The sequence below is a fragment of the Cucurbita pepo genome, chromosome LG19 (genome assembly GCF_002806865.2).
Source record: "Cucurbita pepo subsp. pepo cultivar mu-cu-16 chromosome LG19, ASM280686v2, whole genome shotgun sequence".
Classification (NCBI taxonomy): Eukaryota; Viridiplantae; Streptophyta; class Magnoliopsida; order Cucurbitales; family Cucurbitaceae; genus Cucurbita; species Cucurbita pepo.
Genome location: NC_036656.1, coordinates 7,247,657 through 7,275,411, shown reverse-complemented (window position 1 = coordinate 7,275,411; position 27,755 = coordinate 7,247,657). Strand labels below are relative to the sequence as shown.

The following is a 27,755-nucleotide window of genomic DNA, read 5'->3' as shown; positions in this document are numbered from 1 at the left end:
GTTGACTTTTTCAATAATTTATTTCTTAGCTATAAGAATAGAAAGTCAATGGCAAATCCCCATTTTTTAGTTATTCCAATATTTTGTTGTAATATGATGTCTTAAAATGTGTTTGTGTTATTAAGACATCAATCTCCACTTAGTTCAAATGGTTAAGATATTTATTCTGTCGAAAAATTAAAAAAACATATGAGGAAAGAGAATTTTTTTAATATCATTTCGTGTATACCTACCTAAGTTAATTTTTAAATTATGATGCAAATATGACCCAATCAAGAATAAGAATAAAAGTTTACGTATAAGTAAGGCAAATTTTATAGTCAAACCTTGTCCTCACAACTATGTAAACGATTAACTCATACAAGATTTGATTTTGGCAAATTAATATAAAATCAAAGCAAATCAAAAAGGCAATTTTTAGACATATTCGGATGGAGGATTGTGTTTACTTTGAATTCAACTCTTCGAACCAAATTATATTGAAGGACGAAATTGTATTCAATGATCTCCAGAACACCCATCAAAATTCCATATTGAGATAGAACTCCATATTAAATAATTTATCAATTATTACAACTAAGATTGAAGATGATCAATGTATTTCATTTTCTTTCATAAAAACAAGAACCCTAATTACATATTTGAGTGTTGTAATGTCATGCACGTATATGATATCTTTTATTGCATTACCTAAAATATGATCCATATATTCAATATACTAAACATTCAATAATATATATATATATATATATATAAATAAGGAATACATTGGTCCATTTTGTTCAATTTTTTTTAAAAAAAAAAAACTTAAATTCGTATCTAACATATTCTATCGAGTTACATATGTTAATATGATATTATTTACTTTAATCGGGATATGTCACGTGTTATTTTTATTTATATGAACTTAAAATATATCCCATTTTTATTGGATAGGAAGCTATGTTTGCATTCATTAGCTACATTTTAATAATTTGATGACAAGAAGTTGAGGGTTTTGTGACATGAGAATCGTGGNAAAAAAAGGACACGTCAGGCTTCTGTGAGGTTTGGAGTTTGACTGGTCAATACAAAGCACAGTGTAATGGAATGTATTCCAAGTCAGACCTCGAAGCCCTATAAAATCCAAGGAAGCAGCTGCCACTCCAATCACCCTTATCTCGCTCTCTTCACTTCTTAAAAATATGGCAACTCCCGTAAGGTTCTCGAGCTGTAGAGGCGTTGCCTTTGAAGTGAAAGCTGAGGAACATCAACTCTCCCATCAAAGTAGTGTCTCCTTTACAACATTCCTTTCATCTTCATCTTCACTAAGAAGATCACTGAGCAAACCAAGCAGCCATTTCTGTGACATTGACCCTGACCAACAAAAACTCCAACCCCTCTCTGACGAAGACGAGAATGAGATGCAATCACTCGAACAAGGACACTACGTTCCACCCCCACAAAACCCCTCTCCCCCTAACCCAAAATCAAGGCTCTCCGTCATCCTCCTCGACCAAGGCCTCTTCACCCTCTACAAACGCCTCTTCATTCTCTCTGTTTCATTAAACATAACTGCCCTCATTCTCGCCCTCACTCGCAATTTCCCTTATGCAAGAAACAACCCTGCTCTGTTTTCAATCGGCAACATATTCATGTTGTGTCTTTGCCGAAGTGAGGCGTTTTTGCGTGTACTATTTTGGTTAAGCGTCTCAATTATTGGAAGATCATGGGTCCCTCTCTGTGTCAAAACCTCCCTAACTTCTCTCCTACAGAGCTTAGGTGGCATCCATAGCGGCTGTGGAGTTTCCTCCATTGCATGGCTTGTGTACGCATTATTAATACAGATTCTCAAGGACCCAGAAAACGCGTCCCCAGCCATCATTGCAGTTGCCTCAGCAATTCTAGCCCTTCTATGCCTATCTTCATTAGCAGCATTCCCCCTCGTTCGCCACCTCCATCACAATGTCTTCGAGCGAACGCACCGTTTTGCCGGGTGGGCTGCTCTGGCTCTCCTCTGGGCCTTCATTATTTTAAAATTGACTTACGACCCAATTACCAAATCATACACTAACCACCTCGGTTCCCGTTTGGTTAAGAATCAGGAATTTTGGTTCACAGCCGCAATCACTTTCCTAATTATTCTCCCCTGGGTTACGGTCAGGCGCGTTCCTGTTCAAATCTCTGCCCCTTCCGGACATGCCTCGATTATCAAATTCAACGGTGGGGTCCAACCTGGGTTATTGGGCCGAATCAGCCCATCGCCGTTATCAGAATGGCACGCATTTGGGATCATTTCCGATGGCCAAAAAGAGCACATGATGTTAGCCGGAGCAGTCGGCGATTTCACGAAATCTTTGGTGTCGAACCCACCGACCCACTTGTGGGTCCGTGGGGTCCACTTCGCCGGACTTCCTTATTTGGTGAATATGTACGAGAGAGCTCTGGTGGTAGCGACGGGATCTGGGATCTGCGTGTTTTTGTCGTTTCTGATACAGAGAAGTAGGGCTGACGTGTATTTGGTGTGGGTTGCCAAAGGGATCGAGGAGAATTTCGGTAAGGAGATTAAGGAGATGGTAAACGGGTACCCGAAGGAGAAGGTGATAATTCACGACACGAAGGTTTCCGGGCGGCCAAATGTGGCGGAGCTGACAGTGAAGGCGGCCGGAAAATGGAAAGCGGAGGTGGTGATTGTTACGAGTAATCCGGAAGGAAGTAGAGATGTGGTGAATGCGTGTAAGAGGTCTGGAATTGCGGCTTTTGGTCCGATTTGGGATTCCTGAAACATGGAAGGAAACTCACACTCCAACCTGGTTTCATATTATCATTTAATTCTTTACTTATTTTTAATTACAGAAATTATTCAATTTTTTTTATCAAAATATATTAAAATTTAGAAATAAACTTTGAATATGATCAATACACAAGCCACTATCAATAATGCAACACGTGCTTTTCATTTTAAATTGAGGAAAATTAAACGAGGGAAAGAAATTTAGGTACCCATTTAAATAATTTTACATCTATCACTTGCATCCCATTCATAGATTGCTATTTATTTATTATTATTATTATTATTATTATTATTGTCAAAAAGGCTACCTGTTCTTAATGTGATTGTACAATCAACCTACCTTTAATTAATATCAAATTATAATTATAATAATTTAATTTAATCACGCTCCCAATACATTATCATCATCAATTCAACTCAACAAGATTCTCTCTTTTTATGAATTTAAACAAACACGAGTTCATAGTAACACAAACACAAAGATTCACACTAACATAAAAAGAAAATTAAAAGTTAGTGTGATTGAAGTAACTTGGTTGAGCTATTTCATTGAAGAATACTAAATCGAGGAGCGGTGAATAAGTCTTCCAACACGCTAATTGCTATCAATTCATATGTGGCTTCAGTCAAGTGAAGTCCATCCCAACTAAAGTATTTGGAAGGATCGTCACACACAATCGTTGAGGGCAATCCACAAGGCATTGGAAAACTAATTGTTCTATTCCCATCCACACAACAAACTTGTTCAATATCCACGAATCCTACATAGAGAACAAGAACACCTTCATCAATGAATTTTACACGTTTCTTCTTTCAAATCAAGCGAAGGTAAAGTTTCAATGTAAATAGATTTACCGAAATTCTTTGGAGCATTGAACAAACGCATAGCAGCATTAAAATAATCTGCATAGATGAGATGGACGTGCGGATTGAGAGCTCTAATCTGCTTGAGTTCTTGTTGGAGTTGTTGATTATGATACTCAGAAAATTGGTTCAACCATTTCAAACAACCATTTTGTAAGTCATAATGTTCTCCATTTGATGTCTTATACAATTTGAGATACATTGGAAGACACCCAATAGGAAAATTTCCGGGAACCATTATAGTGTGTACACCTAACTCAATCAACCCCTATACAAAAATGAGTCCATAAAATAAGGAGTTTTCTTATTTATGGCATATAAATTAGAAATATGAGTCCATACCATGATTGCGGAACCAATTTGTTTGATCACCAATGGTACTAAAGAGGCCACTTCTTCAATGTTGCGTTTATCAAACAAAAAGTCATTGTAATCATTCCCTCCTATTTCACCCATAATAAATAGGGATTTTTTAAACATATCCTTGCACCCTGTAATCAAAAAAATACTATGAACAGTATCCATTTCAAAAAGAAAANTTGAACCCAGGAATTAGACCCGGTTCGTATTTTCCGTACGTTTAGTCTCTGTTCTTGTTCGCTTAATTTTAAAGCAGAGGGAGAAAGATTCCCCTGAAACTGAGAGAAATATGGTTGCCAGAAAGTAATTTAAGATGGAAAAAGAAGAAAAACGAACCAGAAGATGCGCAAACGGAAGAATATGTTTTCTTGAACCAATCCAGTTGAATCTCGAGGGAGACGGCGTGAGATGGCACATTATGGACTCCCCTTTCTTCAAAATACGACAGATTCAGCGCAGTTGCTCCCCCAACAGCGAAATTCAAGCCCTTCCCAAATTCCTCAGCGCTAATCCCCTCTTCTCCCAGCCCCACACTCCGATATGGGCGTACCAGTGGAAGCCCCAACGATGTAGCTGCAAAACATTGAATTAAGATGAATTCTGGGTATTATCTGGAAACAGAACATTATAACATAATTGGGTTAGAAATTGAGAAGAGACCAATGAAGTCGAGGATGACACGGCCGTCGGAGAATCGGCCGGTGGGGCGATGGAAGAAGGTCTCCCCGTAAGGAAGGAAGCAAACATGGGCAGGATTAGGAGAAGAACAGGTGTAATAGAGATTTCCGGTGTCGGAAAGGGAATCGCCGAAGTTGAAGATGGAGGTGTAGCGTCCAAAAACAGAGTGGACGGCAAAGGCAAAGGCAAAAGCAAGATGAAGTAAAGATGGTGGAGTCATTGAGAATGAAAAGGAAGGAATTGTGGGCGACATGGAGGAAGAAAGATGAAGCTACTTGATACCATTTGAAGTAATATAATGGTGGATGGTAGGTGGAATGGGGCCTCAATAAACAACATAATTCATAAACACAAACCAGAATGGTTTTCGTTGAAAGTAACAAATATATAATAATTATTTGATGTAAAAAAAAAAAAAAACATTTGACAGTCACATTTATACACGAGTCTTGATTGCATACTAATATAAAAATGAGAATTAAAAGTTATTGTAATTGTAGTAGCTTGGTCGAGCTATTCTGTTGAAGAATACTAAATTGAGGAGTCATGAATGAGCCTTGCATCAAACTAGTGGCTATCAATTTATATGCTGCTTCGGTTAAATGAAGACCATCCCAACTAACGTATTTGGAAGGATCATCGCACACAATTGTTGATGGCAATCCACAAGGCATTGGAAAGTAGTATGATCTGTTCTCATCCACACAACAAACTTGGTGGAGATTTGTAAATCCTGCAAAGAACAAGAACACAATCTTACACATTTCGTCCTTCTTTATAGATTTCAAATCAAAATATGGGAAAATTTTAGTATGGTAGATTTACCGAAATTCTTTGGAGCATTGAGAATGTGCATTACTGCATTAAAATAATCTGCATAGATGAGATGAACGTGGGGGTGGAGAGCTCTAATCCGCTTGAGTTCTTGTTGAAGTTGCTCATTATGGTATTTAGAAAATTGGTTCAACCATTTCAAACAACCATTTTGTGGGTCATATTGGCCTCGATTTGATGTTGCATACACTTGGAGATATATCGGGAGACACCCAATAGGAAGATTTCCAGGTACCATTATAGTGTCGACACCTAACTCAATCAACTCCTATACGAAAACGAGTCCATAAAAAGAATGGGTTTTTTTTTTTTTTTGTAAATTTGATGAACAAATAACAACTTTATTTTTGGTAGCGAATAAAGTAGAAACATAAAAGTTATACCATGATAACGGAGCCAATTTGTTTAACAACCAATGGTACCAAAGATGTGAGTTCTGTAATGTTGCGATTATCGAAGAAAAAGTAGTTGTAATCGTTGCCTCCTATTTCGCCCATCATAAATAGCGAATTTTTAAATATATCCCTGCACCCTGTAAACAAAAACTGCTTTTTATTTTCATGGGTTGAGAAATGTAGATTCAAAAACCAAAATTCATGGAAATAGAAGAGCTCTTAAGATCTAATTTCATTGTTTATGGTGGTTTCGGAATATTATTTAGGCAAATTTTCATTTGTTTTACTTTTTACTTCTCGAAATTATATAAAAGTTTGAAGTTTTTTTAAAAAGTAAGCATATTTTGCGTACGTTTAGTCTCTGTTCTTCTTCGCTTAATTTTAAAGCAGAGAGAGAGGAAGAAGAACATACTAGAAGAAGGAGAAGATGCGCAAACGGAAGAGTATGTTTTGTTGAACCAATGGAGTTGAATCCGGAGGGACACGGCGTGAGATGGCACATTATGGATTCCCCTTTCTTCAAAATACGACACATCGAGCGCAGTTGCTCCCCCAACAGCGAAATTCAAGCCCTTCCCAAAATCCTGTGCGCTAATCCCCTCTCCTCCCAGCCCCACACTCCGATATGGGCGTACCAGAGGAAGCCCCAACGATGTAGCTGCAAAACATTGAATTAAGATGAATTCTGGGTATTATCTGGAAACAGAACATTATAACATAATTGGGTTAGAAATTGAGAAGAGACCAATGAAGTCGAGGATGACACGGCCGTCGGAGAATCGGCCGGTGGGGCGATGGAAGAAGGTCTCCCCGTAAGGAAGGAAGCAAACATGGGCAGGATTAGGAGAAGAACAGGTGTAATAGAGATTTCCGGTGTCGGAAAGGGAATCCCCGAAGTTGAAGATGGAAGTGTAGCGTCCAACAACACAGTGGACGGAAAAGGCAAAGGCAAAGGCAATAGCAAGATGAAGCAAAGGAATTGAGGGAGCCATGGAGGAAGGAAGAGGATGAAGGTAGTTGGTATTTCCCTGAATTGTGTAACCATTTATTCCACCTAATATTATTATTATTATTATTATTATCATGTATTTAAAAAAGGGTTGGTAATGAATATGAAATTTGAAAACTACTTTAATTATGGTATTACATCAACCTTTTGTTGATCGGAGATGTTTGGTGAAGGTTGTGGGAGGGAAAAACAGAGAGGATATTATGAAATTTCTTAATTTCACCGACATCCAAACACACTGGTCCATTCATTTTTAATCGTGGGACTCACCATGTTACAATTGCTTTAGTTTGCTCATGAGATTCACACCATCTTTTTTTTATTTATTTATTATTAATTATGAAATTTCTCCACGTTCATAAAATGAATTCAAACCACATAATTATTTTTCTATTTTCATAAAAAACAAAATCAGTACTTCTATTTTTCATTAATAATGTCACCACCCATATATATATATATATAGAAATTACAAAAAATGAGTAAAGTTGTATAAAATTGTTTGGAATATTTAGTTAATTATAGTTGAAAATCAAAATTTTATAAGCTAAGTAGTCGTAATTAACTAATTAATTAATAATTTTAATAAATAAGTAGTTTATTTATTTTATAATTTTTTTTTTTTTTTTTTTTTTTTTTTTTTTTTTTTTTTTTTTTTTTTTTTNATATATATAAGTAATTATAATAATTTTGTAAAGTGAAAAGAGAATAAGGAGGAAGAAATAAAGATGACAAAAGAAGTATTGAAGAGAGAAAGAGAAGAGAAACGGAAATGAAATGAAAAAAGATTAAATTTTTGGAAACCCATGCCCATTCAATCGATGAACCCAATTAAATTTCAGAACTTGTGACGGATCATCGTCCTTTATGCTACTCTGTAAGCCTAATTTCATCTTCTGGACTTCGAAACAGAGATTGAATGTCCATGTCTTCTCCACCGTTTCCCATTTACCTCCTCCTCTTTCTTCTCTTCCCCCACTATCTGGGATTAGCCAAATTAAGCAAGCCCATGCTCGTAGTGTCGTCTTTGGCCTTGCTAATGATGGCCGCATCATGGGTCACCTCCTCGCTTTTCTTGCCGTTTCTTCCTCTTCACTGCCGTATGAGTACGCCTTCTCAATTTATCAGTCTATTTCTCATCCGAGTGTTTTTGCCACCAATAACATGATACGGTGCTGCGCAAAAGAGGAGTTATCTTGCGAGTCGATATCTCTTTACTCGCACATGCGCCGAAGTCTTGTGGCGCCTAATAAACATACTTTGACCTTTGTATTGCAAGCTTGCAGTAACGCTTTGGCTATCTGCGAAGGGATTCAAGTTCAAACCCATGTCATAAAATTTGGTTTTGCTAGAGACGTTTTCATTCGCAATGCGTTGATTCACTTGTATTGTACTCATTGCAGAGTTGAATGTGCGAAGCAGGTATTTGATGAAGTTCCTAGTAGTCGAGATATAGTATCTTGGAATTCAATGATTGCTGGTTTCGTTAGAGCCGGGCAGATCAATGTTGCAGATAAACTGTTTGTTGAAATGCCTGAGAAAGATGTGATCTCATGGAGCGCGATGATATCTGGGTGTGTTCAAAATGGGCTATTGGAGAAGGCGTTAGACTGCTTTAATGAGATGAGGGAGCAAAAAATGAGGCCGAATGAGGCAATATTGGTGTCCATGCTCGCAGCAGCATCCCAATTGGGTATGCTTGAGTATGGAAAAATGATCCATTCCATTGCGGACTCCTTGAAATTCCCAATGACTGCTTCTCTTGGTACAGCACTAGTTGACATGTATGCTAAGTGCGGTTGTATTGATGAGTCAAAATTCTTGTTCGACCGAATGCCCCAGAAAGATAAATGGACTTGGAATGTTATGATCTGTGGGTTAGCATCGCATGGCCTTGGCCAAGAAGCGCTTGCATTATTTGAAAAGTTTCTAACACAGGGTTTCTACCCAGTCAACGTGACATTCATTGGAGTCTTGAATGCGTGTAGCAGAGCTGGTTTAGTCAGCGAGGGAAGACGTTTTTTTAAGCTAATGACGGACACATATAAGATTATACCAGAGATGGAACACTATGGTTGCATGGTTGATCTCTTCAGCCGTGCTGGGTTCGTTTATGATGCTGTTGAAATGATTAACAGGATGCCTGCTCCTACGGACCCTGTGTTGTGGGCAACGGTGCTTGGTTCTTGCAAGGTTCACGGATTTATAGAACTGGGTGAAGAGATTGGGAACAAGTTGATTCAAATGGATCCCACTCACAATGGGCATTATGTCCAGTTAGCGGGTATCTATGCCAGACTAAGAAAATGGGAAGATGTAAGCAAGATTAGGAGACTAATGGCTGACAGAAACTCCAACAAAATTGCAGGGTGGAGCTTGATTGAAGCAGGAGGAAGAGTTCACCGATTTGTGGCAGGAGATAAGGAACATGAACGATGTACAGAGATCTACAAGATGTTGGAGACAATTGGAGTACGAATAGCAGCAGCGGGATACTCAGCAGACGTTTCATCAGTACTGCATGACATAGAGGAAGAAGAAAAAGAAACTGCCATTAAAGAGCATAGTGAAAGGTTGGCAATTGCTTTTGGGTTGCTGGTGACTCAAGTTGGTGACTGTATTCGTATTATCAAGAATTTAAGAGTTTGTGACGATTGCCATGAGGTAAGTAAGATCATTTCTCGAGTATTTGAAAGAGAAATAGTTGTTAGAGATGGCAGTAGATTTCACCATTTTAAGAATGGTAGTTGTTCTTGTCTGGATTATTGGTGAAAGATATGATGTAGCCCATCCAAGTTCGAATTAAATTATTTGTCTCTCACCATTTTTGGGCAAATTGAATGATATGCTATTCTAGACAATGAAACCTGACATAACCCAAGTATTTACAATATATCCAAAAGAGCAGAGCAGCTCTCCATTTTAGCATACAACATAAAGTGAATGAAAAACTCTGCTATTTTATTCTCTTTTTGATGTCACTCTAACAGTCGGTTATTGAGGATTTGGAGGGCGACTGTTAGCAGAGGCCACACGAGACCCCCATTCTAGTAGCTCTTTGCTTGTGTCGTCTTTGTGCACCAGAACTTCGATGAAACACAATGATTCTTTGTGTTCATCGTTCGCGGTCGCAATTGCTTCTATTAGTTCTTCCTCTGTTTGTACCTATTGATTTGAGCAAAAGTTGAATTACTAAATAAGGATGGATCGTGATGAGTTGTTTAGGAGTGACTTAAGACTTTGGGCTAACCTTGGCCGTCCAGCATTTTCCTTCACCATTGTGAATGGCATCGACCACACCAGTGTAGTTCCAGTTCTTGATAACATTGTATGGACCATCGTGAATCTCTACGTCTATGGTATATCCTCCATTGTTGATGAGGAAGATGATGGTCCTTTGCCCACATTTAATCATTGTTGAAATATCTTGAGCCGTCACCTGAAAGTTCATGAGTTTATGATTTGTAAGATTCTATACGCAGTTTGAGTTCTTAATTTTGAGTTATCAAATCAAACTCAACCATCGAGCTAATAGCAAACCTGGAAACTCCCATCACCAATACAGGCGATTATACGCTTATCTTTATTGGCCTGAGCATATCCCAAAGTGGCACCTACTGACCATCCAACAGAACCATATTGCATTTGGAATTCATAGCTGAACAGAGCCACACAAAAGAATTACAACTCTGCGACTGAAAAAAGCTTTAGAAAACACAAAAAAAACCAAGCTGACCCGCAATTCTCAGGAAGACGAAGCTTCTGACAGTTGAACCATGAATCACCAATTTCAGCAATTACCGCAGTGTCACCGGACAACATATTCTATTGGAAAGTAAGAAAGAAAAAAGAAGAACACCATCGTCAAGAAATTGGAAACTTTTATACTGTTAAAGATTCATATGGTAAACCTGAATATGTTTGAAGAGAACATTGACTCGTAAAGGTTCGTCCTTAGCATAGTTGAGAGGGATACAAGGAGGAACATATATTCGGCGATGATTCTCAAGAGCAGTGGGGTTTTTCTTCAATCTTTTGGCCAATGCATTTAGAAAATCAGCCATGAAAACGCAGCCAAAGGATGGGCCATTACCGATGGTCACACCGTTCACATTCACAATCACAGCCTTCTCTTTTTTCACAAGTAGAGAGTACCCAACAGAGCTGTAATCATTGAAAACAGGGCCAACAAACACATAAGCATCGGCTGATTCAACTATCTCCCCACAAAAACTGGTGCTCACAGCACCCCAATATGTCCCAATAAACTGTGGATGGTGCTCCGGCACCAACCCTTTCCCAGACGGCATAAGGGCGATCGGATATCCGCTTGCATCGGCCAGCTCGACGAACGCCCGTTGTGCCTTCGCCGCTCTTAGCTTGGGACCGCCAACAATCACCGGCTTCACTGTGTTGTTGAGAAAATTTGCAGTTGCTTCAACTGCTGCTTCCAACCCCCATTGGTTGCTTACTCTAGAAATATGACATTCAACTCAAGTAATGTTAACCATCAAACTATAACAAATGATTAGGTTTGATATGGCACATTCAAAGGGAAGGGACGATAATTGAAGAAAAATTGTCATACTTTGGAGCAAGAAAGAAGGGAACTGGATCTGCAGTAAAAGTAGGATGAGGGACTCCAGGAAGATTGCAACTTATGTTGATGTAAACTGGTTTGCTCTCCTTTAAAGCAGTTGAAATCGCAGTGTCTATCAACTCATGCGCATCACTCAAATCATTCACAATCGCCTGCCACATTACCACTTCATAAACCAAATTGAAAAAACCCCATTAACCATATTTTCAATTAACATCCTTGAATCTGGAAGTTACCTGATAACAGGTGACTGTTTGGAAGCATTGAAGCTCTTGGGTGAAATCAGGAAGCCCAATGGTATGATGCAAGATCCTGTTAGTGCCATAATCGTTGGAATTTGGGCCACCCACAATGCAAATCACAGGCAAATTTTCACTGTATGCACCAGCAACAGCGTTCAACACGCTAAGCCCACCAACGGTGAAAGTGACCACACATGCACCCACGCCCTTGGCTCGAGCATAGCCATCGGCAGCGTAGCCAGCGTTGAGTTCATTGCAGCAGCCGATCAAGTTGAGTTCAGGGTCAGAGATCAAGTGATCCAAAAGGGTCAGATTGAAATCCCCAGGAACAAAGAACACATCTTTGACTCCGATCTCAACGAGGCGCCGAGCGAGATGACTACCCGCCGTGCCGCTTGGGGCATTGGGAGCCACTGGCAGTAGAATTGAAGTGGGATGAGGTGCAGAGGCAATTGAATTAGCAGATTCCATGCGTAACGAAAATCAGAGGTTAAAAGATCCGATTTTGAGGCTACTATTTTTGTGGGTTTTGGAGATGTTATTACAGAATTATTAGAGAATGGGGAAAGCTTGAAACTATGGGCGTTGGAACAATTGTGAGTTTCTTAAGTGAACTCCATTTGTCATCGTGTAGAAAAAAGCCAGGCAGTTGGCAAACGGTGGATTCTTTTAGAAGTCCCAACTTGTTTTTCAGCACCGTGGCTCTGATTTCAACGGTTCCGACACAGAGAGATCTGTGGCTAATGTGGAGCAAGTTGAAAATACAATCTATGAGTTTTTGTTCTGTTTTCTTTGGATGATCTAAATTTGAAGGCTGAAACCAAATACAGCCGTTATTTTTCTCAAACTAATGATTATAATCTCTTGCTATCATTATCAATGCACACATAATTTACTGATACTTCACAACAACACTCACGCATGAGATTCATATGTTCAAGCGCGAGAGACTCAACTTCGTTGAATTGTAAATGATGCATAAAACTTATATACAATATATGAGTATGTTCATAACGCACAAAACATCGAGTATGATGTGAATATAGAAACCAAATCTGAGGTGTGCGTAGAAATATAGAAATTGAACGTGAGGTGAATGTAGAAACTCAAACCTCAAATAGTTAGTTTGCACTCTACTTGATGTCTGGCTCTGATATCATTTGTAATAGTTCATTGCTATGTCACCTAAATTTTAGGTTGAAATTATAACATGAAACAACTTTATTACGTCACCTAAATTGCTACGTCATAGCACTAAGGGCAAATCATTCAATATTTGCTACCTCACCTAATTCCATGCAATATTAGAATGATTTTATTTTATTTTTTTCTATTTTTAAATATGGAAAACCTACTCAACTTAGAACACTTTCCATGCAAATCTATGGACTCATAACCCTTTTAAACTACACGACACCCTTCCATTATCTTATTTGATTCTCCAAAATCTGATCATTTTGATCATAATAGACACAAAAAGTTGATTTGAAAGAAATTGATTCAAAATCTTGATTAACCACAAAGCCAAGAAGACGGCTTGTCTTCTTCCTTGTATGGTGCTTTGCATTCATCGTTTCTGCTATTAATTTTCAACTCAGTGGCGGCTGCTTTAACACCTTTTTATAATGAAGCAAACGCCTAGAGGTGGGTGTGATATCATATTTGACTGCCTTCTTTTAAAGTGCTACCAAAATGAGTATCTCAACATACTCTTTACAATATGATGTTTTATCGTTTTCTGTTCTTATGATATTTGTCAGAATTTAGTACAACTTATTGCTAGTTTGAATTAGGCAACATATTCATAATCAGTTAATATTTGGAGAATATATTAGTTATGGAATATATTATATTCCATTAATAATTTTTGATTTGATTAGTACTATATTTTATTTTATTCTATTCTCGACCTTTAGGTAGTTTATATTTTTCTTATGAGTAGGTATTAGTTGGTAGCTTGTAACATTGTGAATATCAATGAAGATTGTACATTTGATCCTAATTCTATATTGTTTCCTTAAATAATATTCACTTTTGAAGATAGATATTGTGTCAATATTAATAATAATGGAAAATTGGAGGGCACAATACATTCAGTAAGATAAAATCTGAAAAAAAAAAAAAAAAAAAAAAACNTCAAGAACAGTACAAATTATTCATGGTGGCTGTTGTCTTTCTCAGAACTCTTTTAGGTGGGAGAGGATTAGTGGTGGTGGGGATCAGGGCCTCCCGGCGACCGACGCGCCACTTGACGTTGATGAATGCCTTCTGAGCCTTCAACGGCAAGCAACCCAATGTGGAAGTTGTCTTTGGAGCCCAACAGCGCTGGCCGGTATGAGTTATCTGGAAAGTTTGGTTGGGAGTCTAAACCAAAAAGTGGTCGAGATTGAGAGCCTGCAAGAGAGTGTGCGGCGAACACGATGAGACAGACCCAAAACATAAACTTGGCCATTTGTTTGAATTTGAGGAAATAGTTTGAAGCGACGTGTAGACTCGAGATGCGGCGGGTTTTTATAGTCGCCAAACGCATCTTACCTTAATCTAATCATAATGCCTTTTTATTTCCCTAATGAATTCATTGGTTGAACTTAAATGAATTTACGGCTTGTCCTCTTGCATGGATTTAATACCACCTTCATTGACTCCGCCCCTATCTCCTTTTCAAATTGGATGATAATGATAAAGTAACCACCCATCATTTGATTCATCTATCTACCTACAACCTATTTCCTTTTCCATTCACAAATAGTTGGCCTAATTTTGATTTATTTATTTTTTTTTTCTCCAATTGGTCAATGGAGAATCTCAATTTTATCCTAATTTTCTATGCATCTTTTTAGGTCACGAGTTTGTCCATCCTGAGTTGCATTTAAAACAAAAACTAATGCCGTGGCTGGAAGCTTTGTAGAGGAAAAGGAAATGTAGATATTGGATGAGGTTTAAAGAAGAAGCGGCCTCAAAACTCATTGCTCCAACCTCACCACTCTCCATTCCAATCTTCCATAATATAAATTATCTTTCCAATCTCCACTCGGTAGAATCGCACTGCACCGCACCCCTCACTCATTCGATTTAGATAAAGGATATGAAAATCAAAAGAGAGAAGCCACAAGAAGAAGAAGAAATATATGTTCTTTTTGTTTGCCTCGTTCGTGCTTTTAGCAAATATTGTTATCTTTAGTTTTCCTTTTCAAACTTATTATCAAGGTTTTTAAAATGTTCGTCTGTTAGAGAATATTATATTATGTGTTCTTTTATATCGATTTTTTTTTTCTTTTTCTTTTATGAACCTAATTTTTTTTTTTTTTTTTTTTTTTTTTTTTTTTTTTTTNCAAAAAGAAAAAGTTTTAAAATATTTTTATTAATTTAACCTAAGCTTAATTTAAAAAATATATTTTAGTTCTTTAGGTACATATTTTTAATAAATTTTAAAACTCAAAATTTGATTAAATAATAATGATAATTTTTTATGAAAAATGAACAATAATCTAAAGGTAAGTGACCTTGGAGTAGGCTTGGAAGGGAGACGATGAAGAAGCATACGCAGAGAACTTTGGACTGAAATTTATCCTCTCTTATTCGCAACCTAACAAACCATTATCGAAGTTGGGAACGAATCACCAGCGATTCGCACCCACACTAGAACTCGTCCATGGCGTTCGCTCTCGGAAGATCTTCCTCAACCGCGATCTTGGCTTCTCGATCACTCTCTTCTCCCTCCCCCACGCATTTCGTCCCTCTTCTATCCCTAACCCCAGGTACATTTCCATGGAAATTAACCAACCTGCACTCTTTTCAATTTCCCCTTTACTTTATTCTTTGCTTATTGTCGTCTTTAACTGCGTCTTTGATGGCTCCGAACTCATTTTTAGTTTCTTTTACCCGTCGATTGAAGCCTAATATTTGAGGTGATGCAAATCTTGAGTTTCAGCAATTTTCATCGAACCTTTTGTGTGTAAGAAAATGGTAATTTTGCAGCTCATGGCAATGGGAAGAAGTCTTTTGGGAGTATTAGGGTTCAGGGGAAGAAGGAAAGGCCTCTGGTTCAATGTAATGTTGCGGCTGAAATAAACACTGTGGAGCAGGTATGTTGCACCCCAACAATGGATATGGGATGCCGTCTGGCTCTAGTAAATTAACTGTAAACCAAATAGAATTGATGATATGCATTTGAAGACTTCCGACTGGCTTTACAGTTTCTTGAACTTTGCTTATAGTCGGGGAAAATGTTTGTTAAGGTCTTAAGTTCTGCAATATCTTTACTGGTCAATGAACTAGAAGGATCTTAGTTTAAACAATTCTTTAATAGTTTCTTTAGAAGGAATAAAGAAGGCAAAAAATTTAGAGGTGAGAAAATGAATGTAGAAATCATTGGGGTTGTTTCAAGATTAGATGAGTATATAATGTATTCGTAATTTTTCAGGCTGCGAATCTCTCAAAAGAGAGTCAGAGGCCTGTTTATCCATTTGCTGCTATAGTTGGGCAGGATGAGATGAAACTATGCCTTCTTCTGAACGTTATTGACCCGAAAATAGGAGGTGTCATGATAATGGGTGATAGAGGAACAGGAAAATCCACCACTGTTAGGTCCATGGTTGATTTGCTCCCTGAAATCAGAGTTGTATTTGGGGATCCCTACAATTCTGATCCTGAGGACCCTGAATCAATGGGTATTGAAGTGAGGGAAAGTCTGGGGAAAGGAGAGGAACTTTCAGTGGTGATGACCAAAATCAATATGGTTGATCTGCCGTTGGGTGCTACTGAAGACAGGGTGTGTGGGACTATTGACATTGAAAAGGCACTTACTGAAGGTGTGAAAGCATTTGAGCCTGGCCTTCTTGCCAAAGCGAACAGAGGTATTCTCTATGTAGATGAGGTAAATCTTTTGGATGACCATTTAGTTGATGTCCTACTAGATTCTGCTGCTTCTGGTTGGAACACAGTTGAGAGAGAAGGTATATCCATTTCCCATCCTGCTCGATTCATTTTAATTGGTTCAGGAAATCCAGAAGAAGGGGAGCTTAGGCCACAGCTGCTCGATCGGTTTGGAATGCATGCACAAGTAGGTACCGTAAGGGATGCAGAGTTGAGAGTGAAGATTGTAGAGGAGAGGGCCCGGTTCGACCAGAATCCCAAAGAGTTCCGTGAATCTTATAACGCGGAGCAAGAGAAGTTACAGCAACAAATTTCATCGGCTAGAACTTCACTTTCCTCTGTGCAGATAGATCATGATCTGAAGGTGAAAATCTCCAAGGTTTGTGCCGAGTTGAACGTCGATGGATTGAGAGGAGACATTGTGACAAATAGAGCTGCAAAGGCTCTTGCAGCTCTAAAGGGAAGGGATAAAGTTGGTGCTGAGGATATAGCTACTGTCATTCCCAACTGCTTAAGACATCGTCTTAGAAAGGATCCATTGGAATCTATTGATTCTGGTTTACTTGTCATTGAGAAATTTTATGAGGTATTTGGCTGAGAAAGGTTATTCAAATGGCCTTGTCTCTGCAACTCTTTTTGTAAGTGCTTATTGAAGTGTTTCCCTTCTCCATTAAATATGAGAAGAATTTTAAAGATATCCAATACAAGGGTAATTCTTATTTATCTGGAGAAATCTACGATCTCTACTGCTGTAAAACGAGGTCCAATTATATTATCTAGAACTTCATGCACCCTATCAATCATTCGAGTGTTTCCGTTTCAATTCATCAATAAAGCGAATGTCAGTCTATGTATTGGCCTCAAGAAAAGGTCAAGTTGAAGAATATATGTCCATTGATGGCATATGTAGGGTAGCAGTGAGCATTCACTCTCAAAGGTAACTTTCTCAGCACATGACACTGCTGGCTTCCTCTATTCTGAAATTTTATTCTTGGTTCCTAGTTGAAAAGCATCCAAATGAGTGCAATAATCTTTGGAATCTTCTACCTTTTATTCATTTTAAACATTAATCTTTGGAATCTTCTACCTTTTATTCATTTTAAACATTAACATCAAAATCTTATTTCAGTTGAGGTCCGACTTCGATACTACAGTTGAACAATAAAATCTCAAATTTAAGACATAATTGTATCTTTGGCTACAACCCTTGGAACCTTGAAGATAGGGTTTTGCTCCAGAAAAGGTGGTGAACTCTGGAGTACTATTGATGCAGCCCTTATCAAGATCCCAGCAGTTAAACCCCATATCACATACTTCTTGTTCTCGGTTTCATAGTCAAAGAAATGAACAAGGTATTTGCATCCCATCCACTCTCTTTCCTCTGATCTCCGATTTTCATCCTGCATCAAATGTTTTAAGACAACATTAACATTGAAGGGTTCAAGATCAAGAACAGAAAATAGTTATATTTTCTTTAATTCTCCACCAAACAGAGACAATAACCTTAATGAACATATCAAGTGGAGCGTCGAATACTTCTTCCACTTCAGCAGGATTTGGTCTGGGAATGAATGCATTTCTGTCAGTCATAATGCCTATAACAGGAACCACTCTTAGGAGATGCTGCAAAGAAAACAGAACAGATCTTCAGCAAATGCTTATTGCTGCACTCAAAACTAGGAGTGTTCTTATAGTCCAAAATATAGGGTACCTATTCAAAGAAAGCATTTGAAACTGAAAGCAACAAAATTCTAGTCTCTACGACTTAGTGCCTCAATAAGAAAAAGGAAACATCTTGGAGTTCCCATGAAACCAAACTCTGATAATCAGAAAACCCTAATTTACCAGCATAAACCTTCGGTCATGCCCTACATCCTCATTCTTTTTCTACCCATCAAGTCCCCAAGGCGTTGAGGATTAGCACGAGTTTCCCTTAAAATCTGCACTTTGAAAGACAGAATTTTCACAAGAACCCTTGAAGCAGGGCGCCAAAAGTTGAAATTTCGACGCTGTATACTTCGTTAATTTGATCTTAAAATATTAACCTATTGTTTCCTACTATCAGAAATGAGCCCGTTCTCCACCCTAGTAGGGAGTTTCAATGATGGATCGAATACTTATCATCGCAAATCCAGAAATTTTGTGGGGGAGCGAGATCACAAACCTTTGACAAGAATGGCTCAAGAACCGAAACAACATTTACAAGCGAAGGATCCAAACCAATTTCCTCCTCCGCTTCTCTCGTCGCAGTCGCCCCATCGTCTTCATCTCCTTCCTCTGCTTTTCCTCCAGGCAATGCAATTTCACCTGCACACAAGTTCGCCCCCAATTGATCACTTAACGGCTAATAAAGGTAAATTGAAACAGGGTTCAGATTGATTTGATATATATATAGTCAAATAGAGGTACGAATCCTTTTCCATTTTCGGAAAAGAAGAAGGTTAAATTCAAATTTTCGTTTTTGTGTTCTCTTTCCCAGATTACTTTTATCTCTTCGATTCAATCGAACTGCACTGACCCGAGTGAGTAGACAACCTCGAGGATCGCTTGGTGAGAATGACCCGAAGATCGCCATCCTTCCCTTCAAAAAGGCAGATCAACACAGCCGCTTTCTTGGGTCTGAATCTCTCTGGGTCTCGGGAAATTGGGGTGGCCGATTCCGGGAAACCCACTTGAGAAACAACCTTTCCATTGCTCTCCTCACTGCTTGGCTCATCTATGTCATCCAACAATGGCGGCGGCTTGTAAAGGCGGAGTTGCTGTGCCAAAGCGACTAGCCTTCTTGAGCACCCAGAAGAGTCCGACGAAGATTCCATGAGTTTTGGGATCTGTGTAATGTAGAGGGATGGTTTCGATAGCCTTCTCAATATTGAAATCATGAATTTAAAGCCTCACCGATTTCTTCATTAATAAATGAGTCAGCCCGTTTCATTACCAACAATAGCTGGTGGGGCTTTTAGCAAGCATTAGGCATTGGTTGGAACGAAAAGGAGTTTGGTTCTGGGCGCTGGGATTGGAAGAAGGAACTACGAAACTCACAAGCGTTACTTCTCGCTCGAGAGAAGTTTATTATAATTGTGTACTAAAATGACTTTAAAACTCGCCACTGTCAACGTGACACGTTGAAGTACCTTCCATGGATATTCTATCTGCACGAACATGAGTCGCTAAGGAGGACGACAGGTGTTGGAATGTAAGGAATCTTTAAGATTTGAAGTTGTTTATGTTGTTTCTCGTAAAACCCACATATTATTGGAGATTAGATTACATAATTTCAAAATCATGAACACTGTTCATATACATTATAACTTATGTAATACTCACTGTTTTCTTTTTCTTTCAAATATACATAACAAGAAACAGGAAAGAAAATGTAAGAAAATAATGACATGGGGTCAGTCTGCATGCCAATAATACATTACCTCACACCACTCCATCAATGAACATCATCAAATGACATACAGAAAACAAATGGCTTCTACATCTTTATTCACTTTCTTCCATGAAAATATGAACACCTTTTGCATTCTATAAATGGCATCGATTAGGACGTTGTTTCTTCTTTCTTAGTGTTTGCTTCATCATCTTTAACGCTTTTCTTGATGCCCTTTTCTTCTGTAGCCAGTTTCTCGGTTTTTTCGGTTGCTGGATACGACAACCTTCGAGCCTTTGGAGTTGATTTTCCATTCGGGGAAGGAGGTTTAACCAAAACTCTTGCTTTTGGGGATGGAGAGCTTTTCTTACTGGCTTTGCTTGATTGTCTCATTGTCGATTTCTTTGGAGTAACTAACTTAGATGGTACGCGGCTCTCCCATGGACGAGCAGCAATCCATCGTTCTTTCCAGCTCCAACCCCAATCAGCTTTACCAAGTTCATCTTTACCCAGTCCATACATCTCACTGGAGTTTGCTCTCCACTGAAAGTTTTAGAGGATTTGTGAAATGACCAATGGAGATGAGGGGCATCATGATGTATAAAATAGTTCACGTTTTTAGTGATTGGCTTACCTGATGTGAGAATGCATATGCCATAGCACGTTCACGCTTAACAGCTGCTTCTTCTCTCTCGTGTACCCTTGAAAGAATCTCCTCCATGGTGTCTGCACCGCCACACCACTCTACCTGCAGTCCATTCAAACTACTGCTTAACAGGACTGATATGCCCAAAACAAAAAAAAACAAAAAAAAAAAAAAAAAAAAAAAGANAGCTTCATAATTGGTATATTTCTAAACTTCTGAGTACTTTATAAACGATTGAACTTCATAGACCCTCAATCTTACAACTAAGCAGCAGACATAACATGAAGGAAACAAGAATCACAAAACAGAGTCAGATGTTTGGGTTACTAGGACTTTAGTAATGAGGAGAACTTAGCACACAGGAGAAGCAATGGACTGACCTCAATATCATGAAGTTTAGTCTCAAGTTTTCGTTGATTCTCCAATCTCTTTTGTTTGAGGCGTCCTTCAGTCACCATACAGATTCGACGAGCCCTAATTTGAGCCTGTATATTGCTCCATGAATGAAGATAACTTATTGTAGATGTAGCATGCCTTCTAACAGAGTGGCCTTGAGTCAGATTCTGCAGTCTCACAGCTCCTTTCAAGCGACGTAAAATTTTCCTGGCCTATAATAGGTCAAAATATAGCAACATTAACAGCTATGTGCACATAAGAATAACAAAATGCTGCCTGCTACATGAGTACCTAAAAGTTAGAATGTCTCATCAATCCTGGTTATGAAATATAGCTATGACCAATATCATGTGTAAAGAGCAGATGGGTAAGCAACAGAAGGGGCATGTGACATCAATAAACTCATCATGAAGGATATATTTCAGAGGGAAGAAGGTCGTATAGAAATAGGAACTCACACGATAAGCTCGATATGCAGTCTGAATCCGAACTGCAGCTACATCTTCAATTGGCATCCCAAGAGACTTGTTGCTCCCATTGGTACCACTCTTTTTAACCTTCGAGGAATCCTTTTCCAGATTATTCGATTTCAAAGCATGTGATTTCTCCTGAGATGATGATTTCCATATCAGAGTAGAAAACTAATAAGAACTGATGAAGAGAAGATTGAAACTTCTCCATTTTATTTCCCCTCGTTTTCTTACTGAGGAGCCAAGGACCATAGTTTGTACCAAAAACCAAAAGAAATTGCATTCCCATACCTTAGCATGTTTTGAACTGCTGGTTTTTACTTTCCTTAAGCGAATTACAGTCTTAAACCAGTCTCCAGAACCCATGCTCACTATACAACCTAGAAACAATTTCACGTTAGTCAAACGCCATTAATATCATTAATAAGCAAGCGTTGGCTAACCCTAGTCTGCTTCAATAATATTTCAGTATTGGGTCTCCCCTTAAGTTTTTCTTATCTGACCATAGAATTACTGGGTTTACGCAAAAGAAACTTTCAATACAGATCCACAGAAAACATTGAGTTGAACTTGAAATTAACAACACAGGGAAGAAACCAAGATAAGATGGTACCCAATGAACATCTGCCAATCAATTATACCACATTTCAAAATCAACAATCTCAGATCATAGCAACTAGTTTATGAAAACAGTGGCTCAAGATCACGCCATTTCATTGAAAAGAAGATTATATGTTCCATAATCACAGACATCATCATCACCAGGGAAGAAATGGGAAATCCCAAAAAAGAATCACAGAACATAAGGAATTTCAGCATGAACACGCTTCTAAGTGTTCCAGATCTACAATTTCTTACCAATTTCAAAATCCCATGTCTCAAAACAGCAACACAGAAACGGGGGTAATAGTAAACGGAAAGAAATGCAGGTGAAGAATAGATATACCGAGAAAAGGGTAGAGAGGGAACCAATGAAGAAACCGTTCTAAACCTGGTCTAATGCATAAGCATAGGCACTCCAATTTTGAAAGAGAAGGAAGTAGACAACTGGTCCAGCTTTCTGAAGTCGTAGTAGTAAAGATGAAGGCAATCCCTGAGAGAATAAAAGTGGTTGTTGCAATGTGGATTAGTCATGGCCCATCACCACCCTTTTTTTCTCCCAAAATAGTTTTTAAAACCCAACAAAAAATGAAAACCCTTAAACAAATCTTCCTGCCCTCAATCAGAGGCTCAACCAACGCAACAGCTCATAAGAACGAAGATCATACGGTGCTCATTAACTGGTTGGTGGCTTCCTCCTACAGCGACATGGGAACCAACGCTTTGATCGAAAATCGAAATGAAAAAAAGAAAAGGGAGTGAAGAAAGAGATGAATGAATGAAAATTTCAGATAGGAATTTTGTCCAAATTGAACCAACCGTAGAATGAATTATTGAGCTAAGCTGAATGGTAACAAAATTGGTATTTCCTGGCCACTCCTTTGCGACATCTGTACATTACGCAAATCTTGTCGCCCCACATCGTCTCCATCTTTAATTAATGAACGGATGCATCAATTTCTTTGTTTTTTCTTCCGATTCCATCACGAAGTTTGAAATCTCTCTTCCATTCCGTTCTCTAATTAAGTTCCCAATTTCCAACGATGCTTAAAAGTCAACATTTTGCTTAGGGCTGGCCATTTTATTTTCCGACCTGTCGCTAATAATACCAAACATATTTTCCGCCCCTCAATTTTGAATTAATTTTATTATTACAACTAATAATATATATTTTTTTTAAAAAAAATTATTACTCTTATTTAAATGCACCCATGTCTATTAAACTTTAGTACAGTAAGTTATAACATTTTGAACTTAAAGACATTAATGGAAATTTATAACATTCTATAATTTTTACGGTACTCAACTTTATAGTCTCCTGATTTTTTAAAATAATTAATTACGCATATATAGTATTTGTTTCGAACATAAGACATTAATAGTAATTTATAAAATTCTAAAACTATGTGCATATCCTTGTCTCTAAATTGTTTTTGCACTCTTACCAAAAATAACGTTTAATGGGTTCTAAATAAATGGTTTAGTTTAATTTGATATTTTAATTATGAAATAGATTTTAATGAATTAATTCGTTTCTTTCCCTATCTAATTTTAATTCATTTATGTAATCAACAAATGTACGCTTATATAAACATACACGTTATTAGTAGTTGCGTGACAAACATAAATAAAGTAATTAAATTCTTGAATAAATAGCAAGGGAGGGACCAAAACAATTTTGTACAAAATTTAATATCTTTATTAAAAATTAATAAAGTCAAATATTGGAAACAACTATGAAAGACTAGAAGTCATATTTTTCCAAAGAAATAATAATAATAATAATGAATTTTCCCTCTTTGTAATTCAATTTCAAAGATTTTCCAAATTCTAAAATATATATTTCTGTGTGCAATTTAAAACCAAAACACTAACCGTTCTTACAGCTCCCCAGTTGATTCAATCATGGGTTCCGACCACGATTATCGTACTCTCCGGAGGTACGGAGCCCGCCATAAGATCATGGTGTCTGCAATCTTCAGTCTATTCGTCGTGGTTATGTTCATCCTCTTCCTCCACTTTTACCTCAGATATCTCCGACGGCGCCGACGAGAAGCCAGATTAATTAGTCTCGACCAGCAGATTTCACGAGTCGATCGAGAGAATCACACGGCGGCACCGCTGCCTAAGGCCGGCCTGGACCCTGTCTTTATAGCTAGAGTTCTGCCGGAATCTATCCACAAGCAAGCCGATCATCAAGGCGAAATTGTAGAGTGCTCGATTTGCTTGAGCAACATCGAAGAAAAAGCCACTGTCAGGATTCTCCCCAATTGCAAGCACGTATTCCATGTGGGGTGCATCGATATGTGGCTTTTTTCCAATACAACCTGTCCTGTCTGCCGAACAGCGGTGGAGCCGATAGTTCCGTCGGCCGAGAATGGTGAGGTTCCAACGGCTCCGCCGTTGGCAGAGGAGCAATCCAGCTCTATGATTAGCTCCTTTAGAAGGACGATAAGCAGAGAGCGGTCTCAGGGAGTTCAGCCGACAGCTCCGCCGCTGACAGAGGAGCAATCAAGTTCTCGGCTGAGCTCGTTTAGAAGAATAATGAGTAGAGAGAGAGAGAGATCGTTAAGGGTTCACAGTTGTGGAGAAGGATCAGTTCGATCTGCAGATTTAGAAAGGCAATGATTTTAAATAAATTTTGTGTATGCGCATAAAGATTAGATTAGATTTTGAATTGGGTTAGCTCACTGTACAGGTAATTTATTAAATCATCACTGCCGCTGTCTTTGCTTTTTGGGTAATGAAATATTGTCGCAATAACTGGGTGTTTTGATCAAATATTTTTCTAAATTTACCTTATTCTTGAAGTTCAGAAGGCTTATGTGCTATAACGCTAAGCTAAGGACGCTCTGCTTTATCTATAGAAGCAGTCAACTGAATTCTGAACTAACACGTTAAGTTTGGAGAGAGATGAAAATAAATGTTGAATTTAAGCATTAATCATCCTAAAGTAAAAGTTGGTTGTGATTAAAATACATTACAGTGAGCAAATAATATTAGGTAGCATCTCGCTGTTTCTGTCACTAAATAGTGAAGGAATGTCCGAAAGCCTGAAACCAATCTAATCTTGTTTTACAATCTTTTATAGACTTCAATCGTTAGCATTTTACACCATGTATCTGCAAACTCATCCGCATATGAACTCCATATCAAAACTTACTCAGCAGATCTCAGTGAACCTTCTTCTCAGCATGAATCTCCCATGTTTTCCGACTATTTAGCTGCACACAAAACTTTAACGGTAACCTCTACCTCTTCCCCGTCCACCCCAACCTCTTCCTCGGCCACCCCTCATCCCTCGGCCCCCGCCATAAGATAGCCCTTCCAGTGCCCTATTAACAAGCTGGTTTTGTAAACCACCAGATCCACGACCTTTCTTTGATGGTATATTGTTTGATCCATTAGCTGCAATAGCAGGCCGTTTTCCTCTGCACACAGAATCCCATATTTTAGTGAAACGTTATATCAAACATAAAAAGCTCATCTTCCAAAAGTCTCTAAGACTAAGGGACAGGACTAACTTACCCAGCAGCAGAAGTGGTAGTGGACACGGGAGGTTTTGTTACTTCCTTCCAAGATAGGTTGATGCTGTTATCCCCAATAAATGAGGGTGCCTTTGCGTGCAAGGGCTGAAAAAAAATTAAAAATAAAGATCCGTTTAGATGGATCGAATATAAAATATACCACAAACAAAGTTGGGAACCACACTGTCCTCTCTCACCTTTGCCATTGCTAAAATATTATTGCAGGTCCGCAGGCCAGTTTTGGCATTTTGCTGTTGGGTTTTCTACAGAAAAAGAAGAAGAAGAAGAAGAAGAACGATCACATGCTTGTGGCAAAGAGAATTGAAAAACCACGGGTCTAATGAGTGAGAGGAGCACTCACAACGTTACTTTTTGCTTCATCCGACTTGGCTGCTGCCATTGCCTTGTTGTGTTCATCCATCCCTTGAGTTAATTTCTTTATGGTAGCTCTAGTCAACTCCTCGATATTAGTTAACCTGTAGTATCAAATAGGACATTATTAAGAAGAAAATTGATCAACCATCAACCCGAAGAGAAACATAGATAGTGGGACGCGGAGGGGGGAGGTTCGACCAGGGCGTCAAAGATGAAAAAGACTGTAAAACAAACACCCTGCTGACTACTCAATGACAAAACAATCAGATCAATAACTGAAACCAAAGTGGAAGAGAGGATTTAAATGATTATTTCAAGTTTCAGTACAACTTAAAAAACATTATTCAAGAGAATTTGCATGCATGAGATGCCCACAATCAACTTCGGAGGGCAGGGCAGTAATCCGAAAATTTTAGCCTTGATTTCCAGAGACCTAAGGAATCTCCTTAGTACGTCTGAATTCTGTAAATTTGTAATCTATGGTTGAATTATGCATAGAAATGAATTATATGCATCTCAGTGTGTACAGCCTTGTTTCTATCAAACAACTCAAACTTAATTAATAAATTTACCGATGGAATTGTGTTTTCAATATTAAGCATCTCATGATCGTCACTGAGAAAATGAGGCTAAATATATCATTTGGTCCCTAAAGTTAACACCATTTTTCTTTCCATTACTAATATTTTTAAAAGTTCAAAGGTATCAGAAAATTTCAATTAACTTCATATTAAAATTTATCTCAGTAGAATTGCAAAATGGAGACACGAGATGGTTACATAATGAAGAGAGTGGTTGGGAATTAAGAGGTAGAAAGAAAATTTTGAAGGAAAGCACACAGTTTAGTTCATTTCGTCGTCCAAGAAAAAGGAAAAAGTAAGTCTTCAATTTTTTTTTTTTCTTTAAAAAAGAACGGAACGGCATTTAAGCAAAAATTATAAAGTTCTCAAAAATAGAATACCTTTCTGTAAAATCCTTGTAATTATCAGAGAAGTCCTCCCCCAATCTATCTGAAGGCTGGCCGGTAACAATCTTGTAACCACATAAGCTATTTGTGGCATTGGGGACCTAAAAGTACAAAGATAGCATAAGAATGCGACACCAATGATTTGCTTAAGATTTAGCCATAATAATTAGCTGACTAGTACAGGGGCAAATAATACTATTTTCTACCACAACACACAAACACATATCTAACCTTGTGAGACAAATGATGAAACGTGTATAACAAGCACTCAACATAAGTAAAGTTCATCTCTTCTCCTGTCTTTCTCCCAGGCATGTACTTCTGTAAATAAAAAAGTCCACAGCTTTAGCAAGATATTTTTTCAAACATACTGATATTTGGTAAGAACATAAAGGCAGTCCAAATTTTTCGTCCACAAAACATATATGAATTCCTGTATACAGACTGCCGTATCCCATGCATTTAAATAAATAAAGGATACAGTGCAATGATACATTAAGAAGAAAGATATAGCGGACTAAAAGGGATGACTTGAAAGGCTTGAGGATCACAAAAATACATCCCAGGTAGCCCCACAACGCAGGAAAGGACAATTTATTAAAGTACTTGTTACTGACAACCAATAGGGAGAAAAAGGTTCCCTAGATGAATTTCATAAGAGGTTTCTACTGGAAGGGATTAAAATCTTCCAAGATAAGGAGCTCTAATTTGTTTTCTTGTTTTTTTTTTTTTTTTTTTTTTTTTTTTTTTTTTTTTTTTTTTTTTTTTTTT

The 27,755-nt window shown here is 38.0% G+C and overlaps 9 protein-coding genes and 1 pseudogene across 15 annotated transcripts in view; 4 read left to right on the top strand and 6 right to left on the bottom strand.

Annotated features, from left to right (window-relative positions):
• Positions 1-431: 431 nt before the first annotated feature.
• LOC111781706 (adenylate-forming reductase 06235) lies at positions 432-2,783 on the top strand. Its single transcript, XM_023662393.1, has 3 exons — positions 432-494; positions 1,131-1,911; positions 1,996-2,783. The coding sequence occupies exons 1-3, from the start codon at positions 432-434 to the stop codon at positions 2,760-2,762; spliced, it is 1,611 nt and encodes a 536-aa protein (XP_023518161.1). The 3' UTR covers positions 2,763-2,783.
• A 397-nt stretch (positions 2,784-3,180) lies between these two features.
• On the bottom strand, positions 3,181-5,051 carry LOC111781965 (annotated as a pseudogene).
• Positions 5,052-5,082: 31 nt separating this feature from the next.
• LOC111781964 (GDSL esterase/lipase At1g28570-like) lies at positions 5,083-6,982 on the bottom strand. Its single transcript, XM_023662714.1, has 5 exons — positions 6,650-6,982; positions 6,317-6,562; positions 5,893-6,041; positions 5,501-5,777; positions 5,083-5,408 (listed from the first exon to the last, which is right to left on the bottom strand). The coding sequence occupies exons 1-5, from the start codon at positions 6,894-6,896 to the stop codon at positions 5,161-5,163; spliced, it is 1,167 nt and encodes a 388-aa protein (XP_023518482.1). The 5' UTR covers positions 6,897-6,982; the 3' UTR covers positions 5,083-5,160.
• Positions 6,983-7,674: 692 nt separating this feature from the next.
• Positions 7,675-9,776, top strand: LOC111782237 (pentatricopeptide repeat-containing protein At4g21065-like). The gene has a single exon (XM_023663070.1). It carries the CDS (start codon positions 7,781-7,783, stop codon positions 9,683-9,685), a length of 1,905 nt encoding a protein of 634 aa, XP_023518838.1. The 5' UTR covers positions 7,675-7,780; the 3' UTR covers positions 9,686-9,776.
• Positions 9,768-12,506, bottom strand: LOC111782238 (pyruvate decarboxylase 1-like). Its single transcript, XM_023663071.1, has 7 exons — positions 11,750-12,506; positions 11,502-11,665; positions 10,825-11,386; positions 10,650-10,738; positions 10,454-10,571; positions 10,164-10,352; positions 9,768-10,078 (listed from the first exon to the last, which is right to left on the bottom strand). Exons 1-7 carry the CDS (start codon positions 12,224-12,226, stop codon positions 9,908-9,910), a joined length of 1,770 nt encoding a protein of 589 aa, XP_023518839.1. The 5' UTR covers positions 12,227-12,506; the 3' UTR covers positions 9,768-9,907.
• Positions 12,507-15,238: 2,732 nt separating this feature from the next.
• LOC111782161 (magnesium-chelatase subunit ChlI, chloroplastic) lies at positions 15,239-17,363 on the top strand. 2 transcript variants are annotated; one of them, XM_023662970.1, is made up of 4 exons: positions 15,239-15,513; positions 15,734-15,840; positions 16,179-16,611; positions 16,756-17,363. In XM_023662970.1, the coding sequence occupies exons 1-4, from the start codon at positions 15,408-15,410 to the stop codon at positions 17,226-17,228; spliced, it is 1,119 nt and encodes a 372-aa protein (XP_023518738.1). In that variant the 5' UTR covers positions 15,239-15,407; the 3' UTR covers positions 17,229-17,363. The 2 variants fall into 2 exon arrangements, with proteins under 2 accessions (XP_023518738.1, XP_023518737.1); XM_023662969.1 differs by having other exon boundaries at positions 15,240-15,513; positions 16,179-17,363.
• Positions 17,364-17,702: 339 nt separating this feature from the next.
• Positions 17,703-19,760, bottom strand: LOC111781467 (nudix hydrolase 15, mitochondrial-like). Its single transcript, XM_023662070.1, has 4 exons — positions 19,149-19,760; positions 18,795-18,937; positions 18,134-18,253; positions 17,703-18,030 (listed from the first exon to the last, which is right to left on the bottom strand). The coding sequence occupies exons 1-4, from the start codon at positions 19,507-19,509 to the stop codon at positions 17,806-17,808; spliced, it is 849 nt and encodes a 282-aa protein (XP_023517838.1). The 5' UTR covers positions 19,510-19,760; the 3' UTR covers positions 17,703-17,805.
• Positions 19,761-19,899: 139 nt separating this feature from the next.
• Positions 19,900-23,111, bottom strand: LOC111781466 (protein IQ-DOMAIN 1). 6 transcript variants are annotated; one of them, XM_023662069.1, is made up of 8 exons: positions 22,935-23,111; positions 22,784-22,813; positions 22,462-22,608; positions 21,807-21,895; positions 21,504-21,653; positions 21,030-21,257; positions 20,638-20,751; positions 19,900-20,546 (listed from the first exon to the last, which is right to left on the bottom strand). In XM_023662069.1, exons 4-8 carry the CDS (start codon positions 21,879-21,881, stop codon positions 20,175-20,177), a joined length of 939 nt encoding a protein of 312 aa, XP_023517837.1. In that variant the 5' UTR covers positions 21,882-21,895; positions 22,462-22,608; positions 22,784-22,813; positions 22,935-23,111; the 3' UTR covers positions 19,900-20,174. The 6 variants fall into 6 exon arrangements, with proteins under 6 accessions (XP_023517837.1, XP_023517832.1, XP_023517834.1 ...); XM_023662064.1 differs by having other exon boundaries at positions 22,462-22,813; XM_023662066.1 differs by lacking the exon at positions 22,935-23,111 and having other exon boundaries at positions 22,784-22,908.
• An 861-nt stretch (positions 23,112-23,972) lies between these two features.
• On the top strand, positions 23,973-24,896 carry LOC111781468 (E3 ubiquitin-protein ligase ATL41-like). The gene has a single exon (XM_023662071.1). The coding sequence runs from the start codon at positions 24,021-24,023 to the stop codon at positions 24,741-24,743; it is 723 nt and encodes a 240-aa protein (XP_023517839.1). The 5' UTR covers positions 23,973-24,020; the 3' UTR covers positions 24,744-24,896.
• A 130-nt stretch (positions 24,897-25,026) lies between these two features.
• Positions 25,027-27,755, bottom strand: part of LOC111781835 (apoptosis inhibitor 5-like protein API5) — a 7,908-nt gene continuing 5,179 nt past the window's right edge. Inside the window, exons 11-16 of the mRNA XM_023662547.1 lie at positions 27,216-27,305; positions 26,979-27,085; positions 26,004-26,118; positions 25,840-25,905; positions 25,644-25,747; positions 25,027-25,546 (exon numbers count right to left, since the gene is read on the bottom strand). Of these exons, the coding sequence (XP_023518315.1) occupies positions 25,354-25,546; positions 25,644-25,747; positions 25,840-25,905; positions 26,004-26,118; positions 26,979-27,085; positions 27,216-27,305 (675 nt within the window). The 3' untranslated portion in view covers positions 25,027-25,353. The remainder of the gene's footprint in view (positions 25,547-25,643; positions 25,748-25,839; positions 25,906-26,003; positions 26,119-26,978; positions 27,086-27,215; positions 27,306-27,755) is intronic.

Excerpts from the sequence above, each read along its gene's own strand:
- LOC111781706 (XM_023662393.1), top strand. The coding sequence starts at position 432 with ATGGAGGATTGTGTTTACTTTGAATTCAACTCTTCGAACCAAATTATA. Across the intron at positions 495-1,130 it reads TTATATTGAAGGACGAAATT|GAAGCAGCTGCCACTCCAAT; the intron begins GTATTCAATGAT and ends ATAAAATCCAAG. Across the intron at positions 1,912-1,995 it reads TCTATGCCTATCTTCATTAG|TCTGGGCCTTCATTATTTTA; the intron begins CAGCATTCCCCC and ends CTCTGGCTCTCC.
- LOC111781964 (XM_023662714.1), bottom strand. The coding sequence starts at position 6,896 with ATGGCTCCCTCAATTCCTTTGCTTCATCTTGCTATTGCCTTTGCCTTT. Across the intron at positions 5,778-5,892 it reads AAATTGGCTCCGTTATCATG|GAGTTGATTGAGTTAGGTGT; the intron begins GTATAACTTTTA and ends GTTTTCGTATAG. Across the intron at positions 5,409-5,500 it reads CAATGCTCCAAAGAATTTCG|GATTTACAAATCTCCACCAA; the intron begins GTAAATCTACCA and ends TGTTCTTTGCAG.
- LOC111782237 (XM_023663070.1), top strand. The coding sequence starts at position 7,781 with ATGCTACTCTGTAAGCCTAATTTCATCTTCTGGACTTCGAAACAGAGA.
- LOC111782238 (XM_023663071.1), bottom strand. The coding sequence starts at position 12,226 with ATGGAATCTGCTAATTCAATTGCCTCTGCACCTCATCCCACTTCAATT. Across the intron at positions 11,666-11,749 it reads AAACAGTCACCTGTTATCAG|GCGATTGTGAATGATTTGAG; the intron begins GTAACTTCCAGA and ends GTAATGTGGCAG. Across the intron at positions 10,079-10,163 it reads GAAAATGCTGGACGGCCAAG|GTACAAACAGAGGAAGAACT; the intron begins GTTAGCCCAAAG and ends TCAAATCAATAG.
- LOC111782161 (XM_023662969.1), top strand. The coding sequence starts at position 15,408 with ATGGCGTTCGCTCTCGGAAGATCTTCCTCAACCGCGATCTTGGCTTCT. Across the intron at positions 15,514-15,733 it reads TCTTCTATCCCTAACCCCAG|CTCATGGCAATGGGAAGAAG; the intron begins GTACATTTCCAT and ends GTAATTTTGCAG. Across the intron at positions 15,841-16,178 it reads AAATAAACACTGTGGAGCAG|GCTGCGAATCTCTCAAAAGA; the intron begins GTATGTTGCACC and ends GTAATTTTTCAG.
- LOC111781467 (XM_023662070.1), bottom strand. The coding sequence starts at position 19,509 with ATGATTTCAATATTGAGAAGGCTATCGAAACCATCCCTCTACATTACA. Across the intron at positions 18,254-18,794 it reads TTGAGCCATTCTTGTCAAAG|CATCTCCTAAGAGTGGTTCC; the intron begins GTTTGTGATCTC and ends TTTTCTTTGCAG. Across the intron at positions 18,031-18,133 it reads CACTTGATATGTTCATTAAG|GATGAAAATCGGAGATCAGA; the intron begins GTTATTGTCTCT and ends CATTTGATGCAG.
- LOC111781466 (XM_023662064.1), bottom strand. The coding sequence starts at position 21,881 with ATGGGTTCTGGAGACTGGTTTAAGACTGTAATTCGCTTAAGGAAAGTA. Across the intron at positions 20,752-21,029 it reads CTAAACTTCATGATATTGAG|GTAGAGTGGTGTGGCGGTGC; the intron begins GTCAGTCCATTG and ends AATGGACTGCAG. Across the intron at positions 20,547-20,637 it reads CATATGCATTCTCACATCAG|TGGAGAGCAAACTCCAGTGA; the intron begins GTAAGCCAATCA and ends TAAAACTTTCAG.
- LOC111781468 (XM_023662071.1), top strand. The coding sequence starts at position 24,021 with ATGGGTTCCGACCACGATTATCGTACTCTCCGGAGGTACGGAGCCCGC.